Genomic DNA, 19,761 nt, shown 5'->3' on the forward strand with positions numbered 1-19,761 from the left:
AAGGAACTATCTAACCTTGAGGCCAAGTGTGCTATTCAGGTGATTCAGTTTCTACAGAAATTGTTGTTTTTATGTTGCCAGGTGATAATAAGCTGTTTTGGTACAATCCCTGAGGGAATTTCCAGCTGAATTGAGGGGTTTAGAATATTACAGACCCAGAGTGTGAGCTATGAATAGAAATAAACTAGGGTAGACGGGAACTTGTGTAAGCTATTTCCTCTGGACAATGGCAATGTCTACGTGAAAGGATTTACAAACTAGAGGAAACTCTGAGTCACTCAAATTTGGACTCTGATGGGGATGACTGAGGTCACGGGGTCTCTCTGGTGGGTGGAGAGTCTGAGTTCCAGTGTTGGAGGAGACAAGACTCCAGCACCTGGGCAGGGGCAGCAGAGGAGGTGGAAGGGGCCAAGGAAAGAAGTGGGTTTTCATGTTAGACTGACCTGGATTTAAGCATAGTTTTTTCACTTGCTAAAGATGTGGCTTTGGGTAGACTACTTAACCTTTCTGGTCTTAGACTCTGTACAATGGAGACAAGTATCCCCTACTAGGGCTGTTGAGAGATTTCAGTAAAATAATGTGTGTAGAAACGAAGTACAGTAATTGACACAGAACTCAATAGTTGAGTTGCTATTATTACTATCATGGTTAATAATCATCATTTCCATTTCCTTTGAGGATAGATTTAGGAGGGAAAAGTGCTTATGACTGATCATTATGCCTCTTTTTTGGATGCAGGGTTCTTAACCTGGTGTCTAAGAACTCCTAAGAGGCCCATGGATAGATATCTGTGGTGGGAGGAGGTGTTAAACTTGGATGGGAAAAAAAATTTGTCACTGTTTTTATTAACATCTAATGAAAACTTAGTATTTCCTTTATTGTGACTGCATGCAACAAATTACAGCAGTATGATCAACACTGATTGTCCTTTGAACAACAATACCAAATTACACATCTTTTCAATATCACATTAAAATTGTTGCATGTATCTCAAAATATCATTCAATTGGAATCATATTTCAAAAGTACAGTAGTTTTTAGACTCCCCCCTCCTTAGCCCACTGCTAGATCACACGTGATCATTGTTTTCCAGTCTACAGATGTTGGTGTGATGGAGCTGCCTATCAAGACAACTATCTTATAATTTTTAAAAATATTTTGATAAAATAGTCAGATATCTGGGTTTACTTTGTCATCCTCTGTCTTTGTTTTATGCATTTTAAACAGTACTCTTCAAAGGAGTCCATAAGCTTCACCAGATTGCCAGAAAGACAGAGGCACAAGAAAGATTAGAACCCTTCTGGCAGGAGGCCTGGCTCTCAGGAGGAGTTCTGCTGTCTAACAGCCAGTGAAGCTTCTTTATTCACTAGCTTGTCTGTTGCATAGGCCAATAAACACCAAAAGCTGACAATTTCTGAAGACAATTCCCAATAGGTCAGGGGATCCTGTCACTGGAGAGAGCCTAACGATACAACAGATGTAAGATCTAGGGGGAAAATGTCTGTTACATTCCTCAGGAGCTGGATGTCTGGAGCACCCAGTGGAAAGGAAGGTTGCCTAACTAGGATGACGGCCCAAATGCAAGGATAGCAGAGGAAGGTGGAAGAGGAGGGAGAAGATGAAGAAGAGAAAGTGGGATAAAGAAACCAGAAGACACAAAGCCCCTAGCAATGGAGACCGTACAACCTGCAGACAGGAAAAAAAAAAAAAAAAAATAGGAAGAAAAAAGGAGGAACTTGAAACAAAGGATGATGAAACTAAACAACAAAACGGTAGTGAATACTTTATTTGTTGTATTTAAACAAGCAAATTTGGGGGGGTGGTATTTCCCCATGGTCCTCCCGCCCTTCCTCCCCCATGTTCCCATGATGATGATCAACTGCTTTATTCCGTTCCCCATCTTTCTTCTTATCCAATTATCCAGGCCTTTCTCTTTTTAAATCCATGATCCTCAGTCTTGTCTTTGAAGGACGAAAAGCTTTCCACGTGTTAGGAAAATTCAGGATCTGGTAGTCCTTGCGACAACTCACTGCATGTGTATTTTGACTCATTCATGTGGCTTCGCGCATTCTCAACCTGTCCTCCCGCGCCAGGGAAGTATCTGTCTCTTTTATAACACGACTCAATTCAAAAGGCCCCTTGTTAGAGATTTGCAGGCATGCAAATGGGAAACACCATATAAACAGTGAAAAAATACATCTTTTCAGATTGTTGGATTTTCTCCTTAATGGTCTTAAAAAAAGCAACTAGAAACCTTTCATTTCATAAACATGTGCACATATAAATATTTACAGTCGTAATCAGAATGTGATATTTATCCTTGTAATGTTTCTCAAAAACATGACCTCAGCCAGAGTTTATCTCAGGTAGGCTGAGAACTGTCACTCAGTTTGTAAATTACCTCCAGAGTGTGGTTTATTTTCTCATTCCGAAAAAAAAAAGAATTTCTCTGCTAAGTTCAAACACTGACATCCCGTGAAGATGCCAGTCTTTATACACACTTATAAAAGTAGAACATGTGCTGTATGATACACTAGTACAAAGTTTTACAAATTATTACAAGTAAATTATATAAATTACAGTGACATTGAGGAAGATTGTAGTTTTATCTTGGGGTGGTTCTTCTAGCAATCATATTGCTGTAAAGAAAATGAAATAAGCATCAGGTTCTGATCAGGCGAAACAATGATGACATTTCAGTGCTTTAAATTCCTGTTTTAAGCAAACATAAAGCAGACTGATCTCAGCTTCAGCAGAGGTTGGGTCAACAACACTGAGAGCTTTGACAATGCTCACAAAATGTTTCCTAAACAAACCAGACTGTTGTCCTTCCCCAGTAAAAGCTGCAGAGAGAGGCCATGGAAACTGCAGTTTACGATGCTTGGCTGGCTTTGAATATGCTGGGGGTGGGTTTTTCATCTCAGGGATTTAAGAGATAATGCCTTGAGAGTTTCACACTGATGGGGGCTCAAAGCAGGCAACTTTTGAATTAAATGCTACAGAGTTACAGATTTGACTCATCTACGTTAAAAACCTTGCTCTTTGAAACTGTCTTTTGTCTTACAAACAAGCGTAACAGATCTGATCCCCAGTGTCTGGGAAGAAGCCTCTCTACAGTGACTCAGATGGGAAACCCTGTGGGACTCTTGGCTCCCCCCACTCAGAGGAGAGTGACATTCTGCCGAACCACTACAGCAATTTTGGTCGTTGACACTTATGCCCGTCGCCCAAATGCACCGGCGCTGATGTCCAGTGGGTTCTCACCTAATTTAAACTCTGCCTTGTAGGAAATTCAAGGCTAAAAATAGGTTATTTTATAGTAATCCCAAGAGGATTCTTTGCCTCCCCCCAACCATATTGCCTGGAAACGACTCCAAATTGAAGGCTTTCCACTCTGCTGCTTTCCTGGAAATTTGGCAGGCTCCCAAGGCAATTATTAGTCTTGCTTTATTTGCCTGATAAGGAAATCTAGAATTTTATTTTAACTTCCCCTCAAAAATCGTAGAAAGTTTCCATCTATGTTCAGCAAAGTTTTTCATGGTAGCAATGGGCTTTTCATTTTCATTAGGTTTTGTCTTATTTTCAAAGAAAGTTAGGAGACCTTGAACCAGAGAAGTGAATGGTTAGGAAAATACAAATTAAGTAAGTTTTTGTTTATCTAATCCTGCTTTACAGAATAAGACATTAAAAAAAGAAAGAAAGAAAGAAAGAAAAATTGGACCAAAGCTGGACTTCCATCAATTCAGTAATATATGTTTTTTAGGAAAATACAGAAACAAAAACTTTCCTTACTAACAAATGCGTATTTCTCCTCAAAATCATATCCCCAGGAAACCAGTGCTTCCTGGTTTTCTTTCACAGTGAAAGGCTTTTAATGAGCTGCTATTCAAAGGCCACTAGTGATTCTCTAGGCTTAGCTGTTTGGGCATTATTGTGACTCCTTATTAGGAAGGAACTGTAGAAAACCCAACAGAACAGCAAGTGCTGCACATAGGTTAAGAGCAGAAGCTGTGGCATAAAATGACCCAGGGTTTGAAGCCTGTTACTTCCTTACTAGGTGATCTTAGAAATGTTACTCAATCTCTGCATCATAGGCTTTTCTGGAATAGGGGTTTAGCACAATGCTTAGGGCAATGGATGATCCCTGTTACTTGTGTATACTAGTTGGGAATGTGAGAGCAAGCAATGAAAGGACATTTCTTTTGTGTCTCTGCAACCAGAGCAGGGGCAGTGTGTTAGATCCTGAAGGGGCACTCTGTCTATGGGTGACATTGTTTTATATACACAGGGCCAGCTACAGAAAACCAAGATAACCCAGTGACTGTGACACTCAAGGAAGCTTGCTATTGAGAGCAAAACTGAATGCTGTCAATGCTATGCCACAAAAAATGGAATAAACACCGGTAGGTGGAGCAGGGTTTGATTTTGGCTTTTTTCTCTAGGATGAAAAAAATGGTGCATTTTTACACAGGTTCTTACCTGTTGGCGAGAGCAGCAATAACCACAGATGCCTCCAAGCACCCCATTTATTATTTGAAAGAGACACAAGATGAATTCAATGCCACCAAGTGCCAAGAGGATAGAAAACAGAGAGACATTCCATTCCACTGCATGCTTGGGTTCAATGCACTGGGACCACGTGGAGCTATCCAGAAGGTAACTGTGGATAAAAAGAGAACCTTCTGACATATGGCCACACCCACTGGGATGTCTCATGAGCATACTTTTTGTGTGGTGTTTTTTTCATTCATCAATAGATTTATTCAATGCCCTATATCAGATTCTTCCAATCCAAGTCATTCCACAAAATGAGGAATTTAGCCCAGATCTTGTTGCTGTGTAATAAACAAAAAATTCAACAAAGATCATGGAACACTTGGTGTGGGTTAGACATCGAGACAGAGCTGGGGATATAATGGCCTGGGTTCTGTCCTGGAAAAGCATCGCTTAAGAGAAGAAACATAAAAAACTACAAATAGAACTACCATACGACCCAACAATCCCACTACTGGGCATATACCCTGAGAAAACCATAGTTCAAAAAGAGTCATGTACCAAAATGTTCATTGCAGCTCTATTTACAATAGCCAGGACATGGAAGCAACCTAAATGTCCATTGACAGATGAATGGATAAAGAAGATGTGGCACATATATACAATGGAATATTACTCAGCCATAAAAAGAAATGAAATGGAGGTATTTGTAATGAGGTGGATGGAGTTAGAGTCTGTCATACAGAGTGAAGTAAGTCAGAAAGAGAAAAACAAATACAGCATGCTAACACATATATACGGAATCTAAGGAAAAAAAAAAAAAAAAGCCATGAAGAACCTAGTGGCAAGACAGGAATAAAGACACAGACCTACTAGAGAATGGACTTGAGGATATGGGGAGGGGGTGGGGTGAGATGTGACAGGGTAAGAGAGTGTCATGGACATATATACACTACCAAATGTAAAATAGATAGCTAGTGGGAAGCAGCCACATAGCACAGGGAGATCAGCTCGGTGCTTTGTGACCACCTAGAGGGGTGGGATGGGGAGGGTGGGAGGGAGGGAGATGCAAGAGGGAAGAGATATGGGAACATATTGTATATGTATAACTGATTCACTTTGTTATAAAGCAGAAGCTAACACACCATTGTAAGGCAATTATACTTCAATAAAGATGTTTTAAAAAAAAAAAAAAAAAGAGAAGAAACAATAGCTAATCTCAGTGTAACCAGTACACTGATCAGGTAAACCAAGGGTAAAAGGGCCATAGAGGAAGGACACCTAACTTAGGCCAAGGAGAAGAGCTGCTTATGCATGTAGCCCACAAGTCTGAGCTCCATGAAAGTAGGACCAGACCTATTCATCATTGTATACCCAATTCCCAAGCCAGTATCTGGCACATAGTAAGTACTCAACACATTGGAAAAGTCATCAAATGATGAATAACAATCCGAAGTCACTGTAAAATGTTAGCAAACCATACTGGGGTCATTATCTGAATATATATATTCTTCATGAAATAGGATTCAATCACGTGGGGAAATCTAAGATTGACTTAATTCCACTAAGAGATCTGGTATAATTCTTTCCTTATCACTTCTTCCTACCACAACAGAACAAAAGGGCTGCAAATTAAGAGACCTCGCTTTGGAATGGTTCATTGAACCAATCAGAAATTCAATTTGTTGATGACATACAAAAAAATTCTGTTCTTCTGGCCCCGTCTTTCTGCATATAAAGTGGAACAAAAATCCATAATTTCAGAACACAATATAAAAAAATTCTTTGGCTCCACTTGGCTATTGAGCAACTAATCACTGGCTTGTTGTTCCCCATATTGAAATCTCTGGACAAGTTGAAATTAGGAATAACACAGGAGCAGGAGGTTTCTTGCAGAAGCTGGTGTGGATCACGAGAGGGGCTATAAAATAATCAGCTATAAAAAAGTTTAATGATACTCTCACCTCTCCTTGGATTAATCATAATGTTTTTTAGAGGTGGGTTTGTGCAGTAGATCATATGTTTTTGTATACATGTGTAACCAGTTTGTACTGGTACATTCAGTATGTTCAGAACAAAGCATGAAAAGTATGAGCTGAAAATTCGTGGTCAATAACAATTTCGAACACCAAAATTTCACACTCCTGTGAGTGCTGATTTTCCTTCAGAAGCTACCATTGGGCTGTACCTGTTGAAAGCTAGTAGATAATATTAACAGCTAAGAATGGCAGTGCTCATGCTGTGGCAGCTTCTGTGACAAGTATTTTATACACAGTATCTTATTAATCCTCCAGACAACTGCCATTGGCTTTATTTTACAGATGAAATAACTGAGGTACAGAGAGCTCAGTTCACCTTTTCCTGGTTACTGAGACAGTAAATGCAGAGCTGAGATTGAACCCAGGTCTATCTAATTCCATATTCATGATCTGATGACTTCATTATATGCTACAAAATTCATGGGAGACAAACATTCTTGAAAATATAAGGGCAATTCAAATTCATTATTCTTATTATTTTCACTCGTGAATCTCATTACTAAACCTTTCAAAATTCAAAACAGAATGTCATTCGTTTATCATTATGTACATCAGTTTCTATCAGCTATTTCTGTTCTTTCCTCAATAATGGATAAGAGATAAGTATCAACATAAAACAATGGAGCCACTTAAATTTTCCTGACGTTAAAGTCATGAATAAGATCTGTCTTATACAGCCTGATCACTTTAAATAAAGGGTGTGTTATACACAGTTATTATGTTATATGTGAGTGTGTGTGTGTGTCTTGGGGGGGGGGGTGGTATGACTGACCCTGGGCTTTGGTTAAATTCATATGGTTTTCATCCATATTATGTAAGGATTCCATAATATTTTCTTAGAAAATAGTAAAATTAGCCAATTGCTCTGGCATAGTATACACACTGTATAAGCACAAACTTGACAGCTAGGCTGCCTGGGTTCAAATCATGACTGCCATGTCTTAGCAATGTGACTTTGGATACGTTACTTCATCTCTCTGTGCCTCCATTTCCTCATCTGTAAAATGGAAGCAATAGTGGAAGTCACCTCATACCGTTATCACAAGGACTGAGTCAGTGAATCCATTAAAAAGCTTCTCTGGGTCAGGGACTGGGCATTCATCCTCGGATACCCCTTGCCTAAATTGTGCCTGAGTTAGTGAGAATAAACCTGGTTGAGAGGATGGATGAATGGTTGATGCCTTTTTAGTTTGATGGGTTTACCACTATACACACGTGGTGGATAAGAATGTGCGACCTGATGGGGGTCAATCACTTACCCTCCCTCCGTGTTGGCAAAGGTGTAGTTCCATTGGCCACTGGCATCAAGACATCTTGGTCCTTCCGCTAAGCCCAGTGCTGCCACAATGACGCAGTAGCCAGATCCTGCAATTCCGATGAGAGCGGCCAGTACAGAAGAAAACATCTAGGGGAAGGAGAATCACCAGAAGTGAGGCACAGAGCGTCGCAGCTACCTCTTAGGGACCACTTCCCCACCGGCGCATGAAAACCTACCGCGCATCTTTTGCCGCAGTTTTCGTGGCCGCCGCAGCCGCAGCAGTCGTCCTGTTCCAGCCCCATGAAGATGAATGCTGGCAGGAACATCTGTTTAGAAAACATGCAAATTAAAGTCATTGTCTTTCCCCAGGTCCATAGGGTCAGTCAGGCTCAGCGTCTTTTGGTAAAATATTTTTCTTTCTGACACTGTTGAAATGTCTTTGGGTTAGGTTGACAAAATATCTCAAAGAATGTAAACTCTGAGGAGAAAAAAAACCCTCTAACGTGTAATATCCCTTTGTTTTCATGTAATGTATCACATTAGGTAGGGTCAGGGTGTAGCATGGGAGGGGTAAAATAATTACTTATAAATGTGTTAATCCATAAGAGTTCATAACATAGTTCCAGAGGCAAACTCTGTTTGGAAACTATTATACCCTGTCTTTTAAGTCTGTTTGTTTGTTTGTTTTCCCTTGAAAAGCATAGAAGATAACAACAAATCTTCAACAGAATAACTGAAGCTTTTTTATAAACAAGAGAGATGAAAGCTCAGTATAATAGAGGTGACGTGCTTCTTTGAAGACACAATTGCATATGGTTGTAGCTTCACAATAAAGCTCTTAAAAGCACATAAGTTTGAAACACTTTGAGTTCAAGATCAAAAGAAGTTTAAACAAGCAAGGTGTTGTCTTAAAGACAAATGATTATGAAATTAACTGTACCTCAAAAAATAAAACAAAACAAAACAAAAACAGACCTGAGAACTAGTGGGGAAAGAAAAGACAAATGATTATGTTAACATGATGGTAATGCTTAAATTCAAAGCAGATTTGCCATACCATAGTTAGTGTATTAAGTCTAAGTATCCTTTACTTGACTAAGAAAAATATTCTGTATGGTATTAGCAATTCCATAAAACTTCTCTTCAAAATTCTCAATCCCAGCATTTCAAAGTGGCAAACTCAAGTTTGTCCACATTATTTCCACGCTGTAGTTGAAGCTAATACTTTCAGCTCCCAGGTTGGCAGGCAAATTCCTCTCACTTCACTTCAAAACAAACCTTGGAACAAACAACACATTCCACTATTACCTTCAGACACTGATTTGTTGCTAACTGAAGGATTTTTCCTAAACGCCACACCCCAGGCTTACATAAAGGAGAAAATTTATAGTCCTTTCCCAATAGCAATGCACTCACAATTCAATATTTTTCTCTGTCACTGATGCCTGAGAATAAACAGCAGAGAATTTGGATCCAAAACTCTGTTGATTTAGACAGAGAACCAGTGGACTTCTCCCAGCTCCCCAGAGCAAAGGTTAAATGACTACCTGCTCCAGGACTAGAAACGACAGTTTTCCAAATCGGATTTAAAAGCTAGTATCTGTTTCTAGCTGTAAAGTAAGAGAGTTTAGCAAAAAAGTAGTTCACTTTTCGTTGAAAGGGGATTTTGTAAAACAACATCTAATCAAATCAATACACTATACCTATCTCAACTTTCGTATAATCTGCTTTCAAAAGAAGAATGAACAAAAATCCTGGATTTGGAAACATACCTCATAGAAAACTTTCTATGAAAACATCTCGTCTAACGAGAAAGAATTTTTTAAGGCTGGAATGATTCTGAATGACTTACCAGCAAACCTCCTCCTATGATGCCAGAGAAGAACCACACAAAGTGGCTAAGATGGTCTTCAGAAGCGTACTTTGTTTCCCCATTGGGAAAGTACAGCAAAATATTAGCTACAATGCAGAGGATGGCGAGCCACACCAGAGAATGTCCAATGCATTGCGCGCATTTCCCGTAGCACATAGTGGCGGAGTTTATTTTCTCCCCCTTCACTCTGCGGCTTGGCTCGGTGATGGCCCAAATCAGATGAGAGCGTGCCCGTCTGCGGAGAAAGCAAAAGCCATTCTCAGCCCATTCCTGCAACCTCTTAAATACTCTGAGTTCTAAGTCACCGGGTGGATGAGGTACTTGACTTTCATTGGTCCTGACTGCAGGCTCCGGTTGGGGTGGGGGGGAGGTGGGGGAATGTCCCGCCCTTCAAATGAAATCCTTGGGATAAGCGAAACCAGGAGCAGGACGTGAGAAACAGCCTCAGTCATAGGCAAGAGAGAAGATGATTAATCCTCCACAAGGAATTCACTGTGTAACTCCTTCGCAGGATAAAAAAAAATCCACAGGAAAGTCTAATATAACTTTCCAGTAAGTGCCAAGCGTCCACAGCATGACAGCTCTGGTTGAGGCTGTGATTTTGTTCCATGCAGCTGTCTGGACAGCTTCCAGTCTGAGGGCTCTGTGTTCACTTTCACCTCTGCACTGATTTAATCCGAGACCTGGGGCAAGTCTCCTGAGCTCTGAGCTCGTTTCCTTGTCTGTTAAAGGCAAGGTGTCCAAGCCATCACCCATGGATTTAAGGAAGCTTTTGGGAAAATTACAGAGCTGCCTTCTTTCCTCTGCCTCTGGCGTGCTCGGCAGGACTGCACCTACTGTCCAGCCTTCCCGGACATCTGCCTCCAAAACAAATCTGGCACCAAAACAAAGGTGGTGTTAGTCAACACAAAGGGCTCAGGCACCTTTTTATTCCTGAGTACTGCTGTCAGGCAAAGGGTTGCCAGGAAGGTCCAAGGGCGGCCTAAAGCCTGGGAGAAGGATTAAAAAGAATAAGAAAGAAAAAGAAAGGAGCGGGAGAGAAAGAAACTTGGCAAGCAGAGTGGGGAAACAAGATTGAGAGAGTCTGGAATTACTGGGAGAAACACACATGGTTGAGCAGGACACAGGGGCAAGCAGTAGTCTACCAGTCAGATCTGTTGCAGGCTCAAAAGGCAAGGCAGAGAAAGGGTGTTAGACTAACTTTCTGGTATGGTTATCAGACTAACTTTCTGGTATGGTTATCTTGCAGAAGGAGGGGTCAGATTCTGAATAATTTTAGCCCTTGAATAGCAGGTGGCACCGGCCAGCTGGGTGGGGGGAGGACTGAGTGGCCAGGTGAGGCCAGGAGGGCTGGAGGGACCCCATCACCAGGACAAAATGGTGAGTACAAAATAGAGGCAAAAGGTCAAGATAAGGAGTTGTTAGTTCAAAAGCGGAAGGTGAGCCCCACTGGTGAATCTAGAAGCTCAGGCTGAGGCCAGAGTCTGAAGGATTCGGATCAAATCTAGAGGGCAGGACACATACCAAAACTGAGCAGCCAGCTGGGGTTAATGATGTGGGATCCAGACTGGGAAAAGGACCCAAGAGGAAGCATATGGCCTGAGTGTACTAAGAAGGATGTGTATCCAGACTGGCCTAAGAAATAGATGGATGGAAAACTGAGTGCAGACAGGGAAGCCTGAAACCACCCACCTGCTCAGTTATAGGGAGGCAGGTCTTCACAAGAACATTAATCCATCACCACCATGCATCCAAACACCAGGCACGTGTGCCCTCTGTCCTGGCTTTAAGTCCTACTGGAAACGGGATTCCACTGGTGTCAGGGTCTGGGGTGGCAGCGCAGGTGAACGACTGGGTCCTCTGTTGAGACATCGTCATCCTAACCCTCGCCTCTGAGGACCTAGCCCATAGATAGAGGTCAAAAAGGGGGAGAGAGACCCTTTGACGACTTTGCCTCCAAGTGTTTAAATCCCCTTCCTCCTTCTCTACCCCACCCCTACTGTCAGTGGTGCAGGGAGAAGGGGGGGGGGGGTGGGCTTGGAAAGAGAGAGTCTGAGGTGACAGCCGAACTCTGCTCTCTGCCAGCTTTGAGGATCAGGAAAGTCACGTACATTCCTGGGACTCTGTTTCCTACTCTCTAAGACAAGGGGCAGGACTCCATCAGTGGTTCTTAAGTTTCTGAGTCTTGTAATGGTATGGACCCCCTTCCCCAGAAAAAGAAATGTACATATATGCAAACACACACATTTTTCATTCCATTCCTGGGGGTTCATGGACTCCCTGAAGCCCGTTAGTGGATCCTTTCCCACGTTTCTCAAGGTGTGGCCTGTCCAGAGACCACTAGCATGACAGAGGCAGATTCCTGTTCCCCTGGTGGACGTACTGAATAGAAATTTATCAGGGTAGGGCTCAGTCACCTGCATTTTTTACAAACATTTCAAATGGGTCTTATGTTCACTCAGGTTTGGGGATCACTGGTCCAGTCCACAGCCCAGGTTAAGTCTCATTTGTATTAGATGTTCTCTAAGGCCACTGTCACCTCCAATGGCGCCTCAGCTCTACCAGAAGACAGTGCATGCACGAATTGTGGCGACAAGTCACAACTCAGCATAAGGCCCTTTCAGGCTTGAGCTGACAAAATTCTCTTGTAATATGGAGTCCCTTGCCCTTGCCCACCCTCTGCTTCTACCCCTCAGCTGATAACCTAAAGCAGGGTCTTTTCTGTTTCAGCTCTTGGTTTAAGACCAGATACGGTTTTCTGGACAATTTCTTTAACCACTTGGCTCTGGTCCTAGCCAGACTTTGCCCAACAGATGACCCTGGCCTTCTTCCTGGCTGTGAACTCTCAGTTTCCTGTGCAGACCTTATTGCCATGGGTTTCTTTCCACTCTCCAACTCCCACTGCTGGCTGTTCCCCCACCTCTACCTTCCTGTCTTCCTTGTTCTGAGTCTTATCTTCTTCCAGGGCTTCAAGCTGTAGGATTCTACTCATACATCACCTCAAAGAGGCCCTTTCCTAGGACCCTACCTTATGATGCTGTGCCCCGCCTCAGTTACCCTTCATCACATGCCCCTGTTCTGTTTTCATCCCAGAACTTATCATCCCTGAAATCATTCTATGTATTCACTTGTTTCCTTTTCTGTTGTCTGTCTTCCCCTCTCCTCCCCTCTGACTGGGGAACCCTTTCTGCCTCGTCCACCATTGCTTCCCCAGTGCCTGGTGCATAGTAGGTGCTCCGTAAATTTTTGCTGAAAATTGAATGAATAAATAAATGAATCAATGACTTTTTAAGGCTATTCTCAGCAGGCTGGTGCTCCAGTCCCTCAACTCTATTTTGCCTCTCTGTGAGCCCACAGTCCCACCCAGAGACCCCTTAGCTTTGGAGTCCACAATATTGCTCCTTGATCCTGCCACTGCCTGGCTATTTGTTTGGGGCGAGTTATCAACGATTCTGTACCTCAGTTTCTATCATTCATTTGTTCACCAATGTTTACTGAGCTCCTACTATGTTTTCTAAGTGCTGGGGATGCAGCAGTAAACAAACAAACATCCCTACCTTTAAGAAGAGTCCATTCTATCAGAAGGAGACAAATAAAAAGTAGTGCTAAATAAATAAAATACATTGTGTATTGGTGATAAGTGCAGGAAAGCGGAATGAATGGGTGAGGAAGAGGGCCTCTGAGACAGGATAATAATAGAACCTACATCACAGAGTTACGATGTATGAAGTGAGTCAACGTGTCTAAGGCGTGAGGCACCTGGCATTTAGCAATCCCTCCGTAAATGTTACTTTTTATAACTATTTTCATCAAGACACTCTCTCCCAGGCAAGATGTCTCTACTCCATTTACGATTCATTGTGTCTACATCCCTAATATTCCATCACTCCAATAGACACTGGATCCCTTTATTATGTTTTGTGACTAATTTTTAAATACTGGAGCTCCTACAGTTATTAAAAGTTCACTTTTATCTCCCTCATTGCATCTGGAATCAACCTCAACTCACGAATACCTTTGGAAAGAGTGGTTTATACTGCACTACGGGACTGCATGTCCCTGAGCACGTTTTGGGTATGCTGCCCCACGCCGGAGGGCTCTGTTCTTCCTCCCCGCCCCAGTCCATCCCCCCAGCTTTGTTCCCTAGGCCGAAATCATCACTCTTCCGTGACACCTCCCATCACACCCCTGCCTACCTCCCAGAGGCTCATCACACCCACTTTGCCCTTAACACACCCCCATCGAGCACCAATCAGACCACGATGCACTAATGCGCGTCTTCACCAGCTTCCCCAGCTCCACGGAGGTCCTAGAGAGCAGGTCATCTTTTCTCCTTTGAAGGCACAATAGCTAACACAGTCAGGCATTTAGTTGGCTGCCAATAAATATTTGCTAAATTTTGTTCAAATACATAGGGAAGTTGAATATGGTCAGTTCGAAGATGATTTGCTTTTAAGGGAAGCCAAAATGTCTTATGAAAAGTTAGGCAAAATTGGCATTTGTTATGTTTAAATTAGAAACATTTCAGTTTTACCCGTCATGCCCATGAGCACCTGTCATGTGCCTCTTATAACGAGCTCTCCTAACCATTTGACGTGTGGAATGTGACTTCAAGAATAATTCCAAGGAAAACTCCTTTTGAGAATATCAAGATAATATCAATGTAAGCATAGGTTGTAATGTTGGAAGAAGCCTCAATAGAGCGAATGGTTCAGCTCCCACCCCTTCACAGAATCTTTATGGTCATTTTATAGTTAAACCCACAGGGGCTAAAGACTCTTCCCAATGTCATCTAGCTAGTGGGCAGTAGAAAGCAGTTACCTTTAAGAACTAATGTCAGTGGTCTGTGATTCTACGTGGTTGTGGGATTCTAAGAGGAAGATTTTAACTCATATCTCTTGCCTCCTGGTTGCTTTCTTCCACATGTATTTTGCCTTCCTTGTTGGGAAAGCACTAGTTTTCTCACGCAACTGACACTTGAAAAACATAACCATTCGTAAATAATAACCATACTCATTAGAGCTTTTTTGATTATAAATAACAGAAGCCAGTTCCAGCTGCTTTAACCAAAGGGACATTAGTTATGAACTCCAAAGGTAGGGATGCAGATGGGATGGTGGGAATCATGCACAAGGGGAACCAAACTCTGTAGGAAATCCAGAATGTCCTCCTCAATCTCCATCTTATATTTTTGACTCTTCTGTCCATAACTTCATTCTTCGTAATGAAAACTCGTTTTCTCTCTCACACGGAAGAATACGGCTACTGACGATACCCAAGTTTACATTTTTCTCTGTTCAAGAGACCCATCCCAGCCCCAGATTCTGAGGGAAGGGAGTTGCACTGGACAAGACCGGGACACGTGCCCATGCCTGGGGGGCCTGAATAACTTGCTGCAAGAAACCATCTCTGCAACCGTGTAGATGGAGGAGCAGGCATCCTCAGGAAAAGGTGAGCGTTGGACTTGAAATTGAAATCAGGGTATCCCACCACAGTAAGAGGAAGGCGGAGAGAGGGAGCAGTGGTGAGCCATCCTACCCACAGCTTCCTGGCTTTCCCCTCACTTTAGATTGTAGCTCAATTTATTCTTATTCTTGGGTTGAAAATAAGCTTCTTGGCAAACTCACAATGAGTCACCAGTCCTCACCTGTCAGAATGGCCATACTCAAAAAGACCACAAATAACAGATGTTGGTGAGGATGTGGAGAAAAGGGAACCCTGTACACTGATGGGAATATAAATTTGTGCAGCCACTGTGGAAAACTGTATGGAGGTCCCTCAAAGAACTAAAAATGGAACTACCATATGATCCAGCAATTCCACTCCTGGGTATATATCCAAAGAAGACAAAAACATTCATTCAGAAAGACACGTGCATCCCAATGTTCACAGCAGCATTATTTACAATAGCCAAGATATGGAAGCAACTTAAATGTCCATCAACAGATGAATGGATAAAGAAGATGTGGTATATATATATACAATGGAATATTATTCAGCCATAAAAAAAATGAAATAATGCCATTTGCAGCAACATGGGTGGACCTAGAGATGATCATACTAAGTGAAGTCAGAAGGAGAAAGACAAATACTCTATGTTATCACTTATATGTGGAATCTAAAATATAAAACAAACAAATGGAAATGCAAACAAAAAAATAAGCTTCTTGGCCCAAGAGTAAACCAGAGTTCCATTTTTTTCCCCTCATCCATTTACTTCTCAGTTCCCTCACCTCCATCTGGTAGCTTTAGCTCAACATTTCACAGCCATCATTTTACCCCCTCATCAAGCCATGGAACTCCCTGGCCTCATTGCCATTTTCAGACAAGACACCTCCTGGGACACCTGCTCTATATTCTGAAGCTCCAGATGTGGGTCTAGCTCTCCCTTCTTGGGGGCTGTCTGCTCAGAAGGGCTGGCCTGCCCCCTTGTGGGATGGGTGAGCTGAGGGTGACCACCCTCACGCACGCCTGTGACAACCAGCGCACAAATACTTTAAGAGAGAAGGACTCTTGTTTTCTGACTTGAGTATCATTTCTTCGGGTTTTGTAACAGAGCCTGCCATATGAGATGGTGGAGGGCTTCAAAGATGATCTGAGTCTCAATGGACAATGGCCTGTGGGTTTCTAAAACCACACACACGGACAAAGCCCAAGGGAAAGAGGGACTCTCCGAGGTGGGGCTAGGAATCTGCATTTTAAGAAAGCTCCCCAAGAAATTTGATGCACAGTCAGAGTTGAAAGCCACTGATGCAGGTGACCCAGCTTTCTAGTTATTTTATAAATGAGGCCACCGAGGTCCAAAAGGGTTAATTTCAGTTCAGAAGAAAAGCCACAGACAATTAAAACAAAAACAAACCCTAAAAAATGAAAGGTGATGAATTCGTCTGTTTGTGTTTTTTTGAACCCATCAACCAGGTGCTTCCCGTTGTGGTTCTCTTTTACTTCCCCAGATCCCAGCTGCCTTTGAGGAGGATGACAAAAACTGTTATCAAGTTACTGTGCATTAGAGGAAGGAGGGAGGGACAATAATCTATAGACACGTGCCAGCTCTCCTGTGTGGTAATTGAATTTTACAGCTGTCCTGTGGGGAGCTGTTTCCAGGTGAGGAAACTGAGGCTCATGTGGGTTATGCATGCAGGCTGAGGTCACGAGGCTGATGAGTGACACGTTCCGGACTCCTCCTACTCAGGTATCTCTGACTCAGACCCTCATGCTTTTCTCTTCACAGGTTTGGCTTTTTTCTACTATTTCACCACACCCTCTCCAGTGAAAAACATTGACCAGATTTAAGGACTTTTAATTTGGCAGTTCTGAATAACTTAATTCCCAGACATTAATCATTTGGGTTCTACTTTAATCAGATAAATGATTTTCAAGTTAATCTGAGAGGGGGAAAAATTAGGAGTATGGGATTAACAGATACACACTACCATATATAAAATAGATAAACAACAAGGATTTACTGTATAGCAGAGGGAACTATAGTCAATATTTTGTAATAACCTATAATGGAAAAGAATTTTTTAAAATAATATAGTTAGATACATATACACGTATAACCAAATCACCTTGCTGTACACCTGAAACTAAAACACTATTGTAAATCAATTATACTTCAATTTAAAAAAATAAATAAAATTTAAAAAATAAAGTTAGCCTGGTGTTTTCAAATGAGACTTTCCACCAATGTGGGTTGAATGGTCAGAACCCTGGTGGACAGCACAGGATTAAGCCTATGGACAGTTTTGCATGAACTTGGCTTTATTGTAGCATAATAGGAGTGTCAAAAATCAAGATATGTGTACCACTAAAAGTTTAAAAAAAGAGTAATTTGTTCTTTTTCTAGATTCGGTATAGGAGAGAAATAATAAAACCTATTTTCATTTCCTTTACCCTAGTCTAATGTGTAAAAGGATTTCCCCACTTGGCCTTTGAGCTTATATAAAAAATACGCTTGCCTTTTTTTTTTTTCCAGAAAGGTTAGTGTGGAATTCTCTCCCTTGCTGCTTTCCTGTCATTTAAAATTCAGCCCAGTGGAGCTTCTGCCAGCCGGCAGTTGAAGATCACATAAGGAAGTGAGAGTGGTTGGCTCAGAGGTGATTTTTAGGCACCACTTTCCAGGAATCCCTGGTGACAGGGGATTGTGTGTGTGTGTGTGTGTGTGTGTGTGTGTGTGTGTGTGTGTGTGTGTGTGTGTTTGAGTTCTGAATAAAAAGAATCTTCCTGCTGTACAGTTTTTAGTTGTTTCTATGACTTCAACACTCTCCAAGATTTAGATTGAAGCATAAGTAAGAGGCAATGTGAACCTTCTCCAAGTAACCATTCCAAGATGGTGAGTTAATCCTCCACCTAGACCTCGTGGCCTTGCCACTTCTCAGCCAAACTGTTTTTGTGGTTGTCAGTCAAACTCCAGCTTGGCACAATTCCCACTGATAATGAATGAGCAGAAAACTTGGGTTACTGTTGATTTTGTCCTAGGGAATTTTACCCAGAACAGCATTACAGCAGTGGAGTAGTTGAGACTTGGGGTGTGTGTGTGTGTGTGTGTGTGTGTGTGTGTGTGTGTGTGAGAGAGAGAGACAGACAGACAGACAGACAGACATCAAGGAAACATGGCAGACATGGGTTGGCTCAAAGGCTCAGTTCTGACCGAGGTGGACGCTGACCTTACTTTCTATCTCCCTGTCCATAGTCTCTACCTGGCACCAATGCAGGAGAACCGAAGTCCAAGTAAGCACTACCCCAGCATCTAGTACAAACACCATGCCTCAGATTTCCTCCCCAGAAAGGGAGTTGAGATTCTAATTAGCCGAATCATCTAGTGACAACTCCCTTCATTGTCGTAGGTTACAAAAACACAGTCACGTACTCTGGGAACCCTGATGGGAAATTCATTCCATTTTCAAGTTAAACGGTTAGCCTGGCCTGTTTCAAATGACTGAAAGATTCTTTAGAGTCATGGTTTCTCAACAATGCCTTCACAATGATTCAGAAATTACTTTTTCAGATTTAAAAGGTGAGGAATACTTGAGCAAGAATTGCAAAGGGCCTGAAATACCAAGTTGAAACATAAAAATCATCTAGAATATTTCTAATGCATTTGTTCCTTGCCCAATGGGAACAAAATAAGCTTCTTTAGTGAGAGCCTTCAGGATAGCTGTCCCTCCGAGTAATTAAATCAGGAATTTGAGCTAGAGATACCAGTTGTCAAGAAGATATTATTAAAAGCAGGTTCAGGATGTAGAAACCCTGATCGGCCTTGCATCTTCCTTTGCAGGTTCTGGCTGCTCTCACTCCCCTTCATGAGAACACAGGGGAGAATGATCACAGGACCTTGTCCTTCTTGATCACCTCCTCCTCCAATTTCCTGGCTGTCTTCTCAATAGTCTTGGTGTCTTCTGAGATGACTTGATGTTTTTAGGAATCAGAGTCCCAGACACAGGTTTGGCATGAGGCTTGTGTGAGTTACTTTCTTTCTTTCTTCTTTTTTTTTTTAATGAAGAAGGAAGAACATGGGGCTTCCCTGGTGGCGCAGTGGTTGAGAGTCTGCCTGCCAATGCAGGGGACACGGGTTCGAGCCCTGGTCTGGGAAGATCCCACATACCACGGAGCAACTAGGCCCGTGAGCCACAACTACTGAGCCTGCGCGTCTGGAGCCTGTGCTCGGCAACGAGAGGCCGCGATAGTGAGAGGCCCACGCACCGCGATGAAGAGTGGCCCCTGCTTGCCACAACTAGAGAAAGCCCTCGCACAGAAACAAAGACCCAACACAGCCATACATACATACATACATACATACATACAAAGAATGTAAGCAGACAAGAATAGCATTAAAAAAATTTTAAAAAATAAAAAAAATAAAATTTAAAAAAATAAATAATAAAAGAAGGAAGAACATGAACATAAATGAGTGGAAAGCATTTTTTTTTTCTTGACTCACATATGTGATATTTCACAGGAGGTCTTCTAGCTTCTCACAGTATATTAAAGACAATTTAAAAGTTATTGTGGAGAGTTCTTAAAGAAAAAAAATTTCCATTAGAAGAATGAAGATCCCTGACAAATTCACTTTTTATTTATTTTCTAAAAAAGAT

General features: G+C 42.0%; 1 protein-coding gene and 1 pseudogene across 1 annotated transcript; both read right to left on the reverse strand.

Moving 5' to 3' along the window:
• Positions 1-1,766: 1,766 nt before the first annotated feature.
• TM4SF1 (transmembrane 4 L six family member 1) lies at positions 1,767-9,985 on the reverse strand. Its single transcript, XM_068546080.1, has 5 exons — positions 9,644-9,985; positions 8,028-8,117; positions 7,793-7,938; positions 4,480-4,660; positions 1,767-2,639 (listed from the first exon to the last, which is right to left on the reverse strand). Exons 1-5 carry the CDS (start codon positions 9,818-9,820, stop codon positions 2,625-2,627), a joined length of 609 nt encoding a protein of 202 aa, XP_068402181.1. The 5' UTR covers positions 9,821-9,985; the 3' UTR covers positions 1,767-2,624.
• Positions 9,961-19,761, reverse strand: part of LOC137765843 (protein Jumonji pseudogene) — an 84,170-nt pseudogene continuing 74,369 nt past the window's right edge.

The sequence above is a fragment of the Eschrichtius robustus genome, chromosome 6, assembly GCF_028021215.1.
Source record: "Eschrichtius robustus isolate mEscRob2 chromosome 6, mEscRob2.pri, whole genome shotgun sequence".
NCBI classification, from domain to species: domain Eukaryota; kingdom Metazoa; phylum Chordata; class Mammalia; order Artiodactyla; family Eschrichtiidae; genus Eschrichtius; species Eschrichtius robustus.

Coding starts and splice junctions, on each gene's coding strand:
- TM4SF1 (XM_068546080.1), bottom strand. CDS start 9,820: ATGTGCTACGGGAAATGCGCGCAATGCATTGGACATTCTCTGGTGTGG. Junction 7,939..8,027: donor ACTGCGGCAAAAGATGCGCG/GTAGGTTTTCAT, acceptor TCCTTCCCCTAG/ATGTTTTCTTCTGTACTGGC. Junction 4,661..7,792: donor TTTGCCAACACGGAGGGAGG/GTAAGTGATTGA, acceptor TTTTATCCACAG/TTACCTTCTGGATAGCTCCA.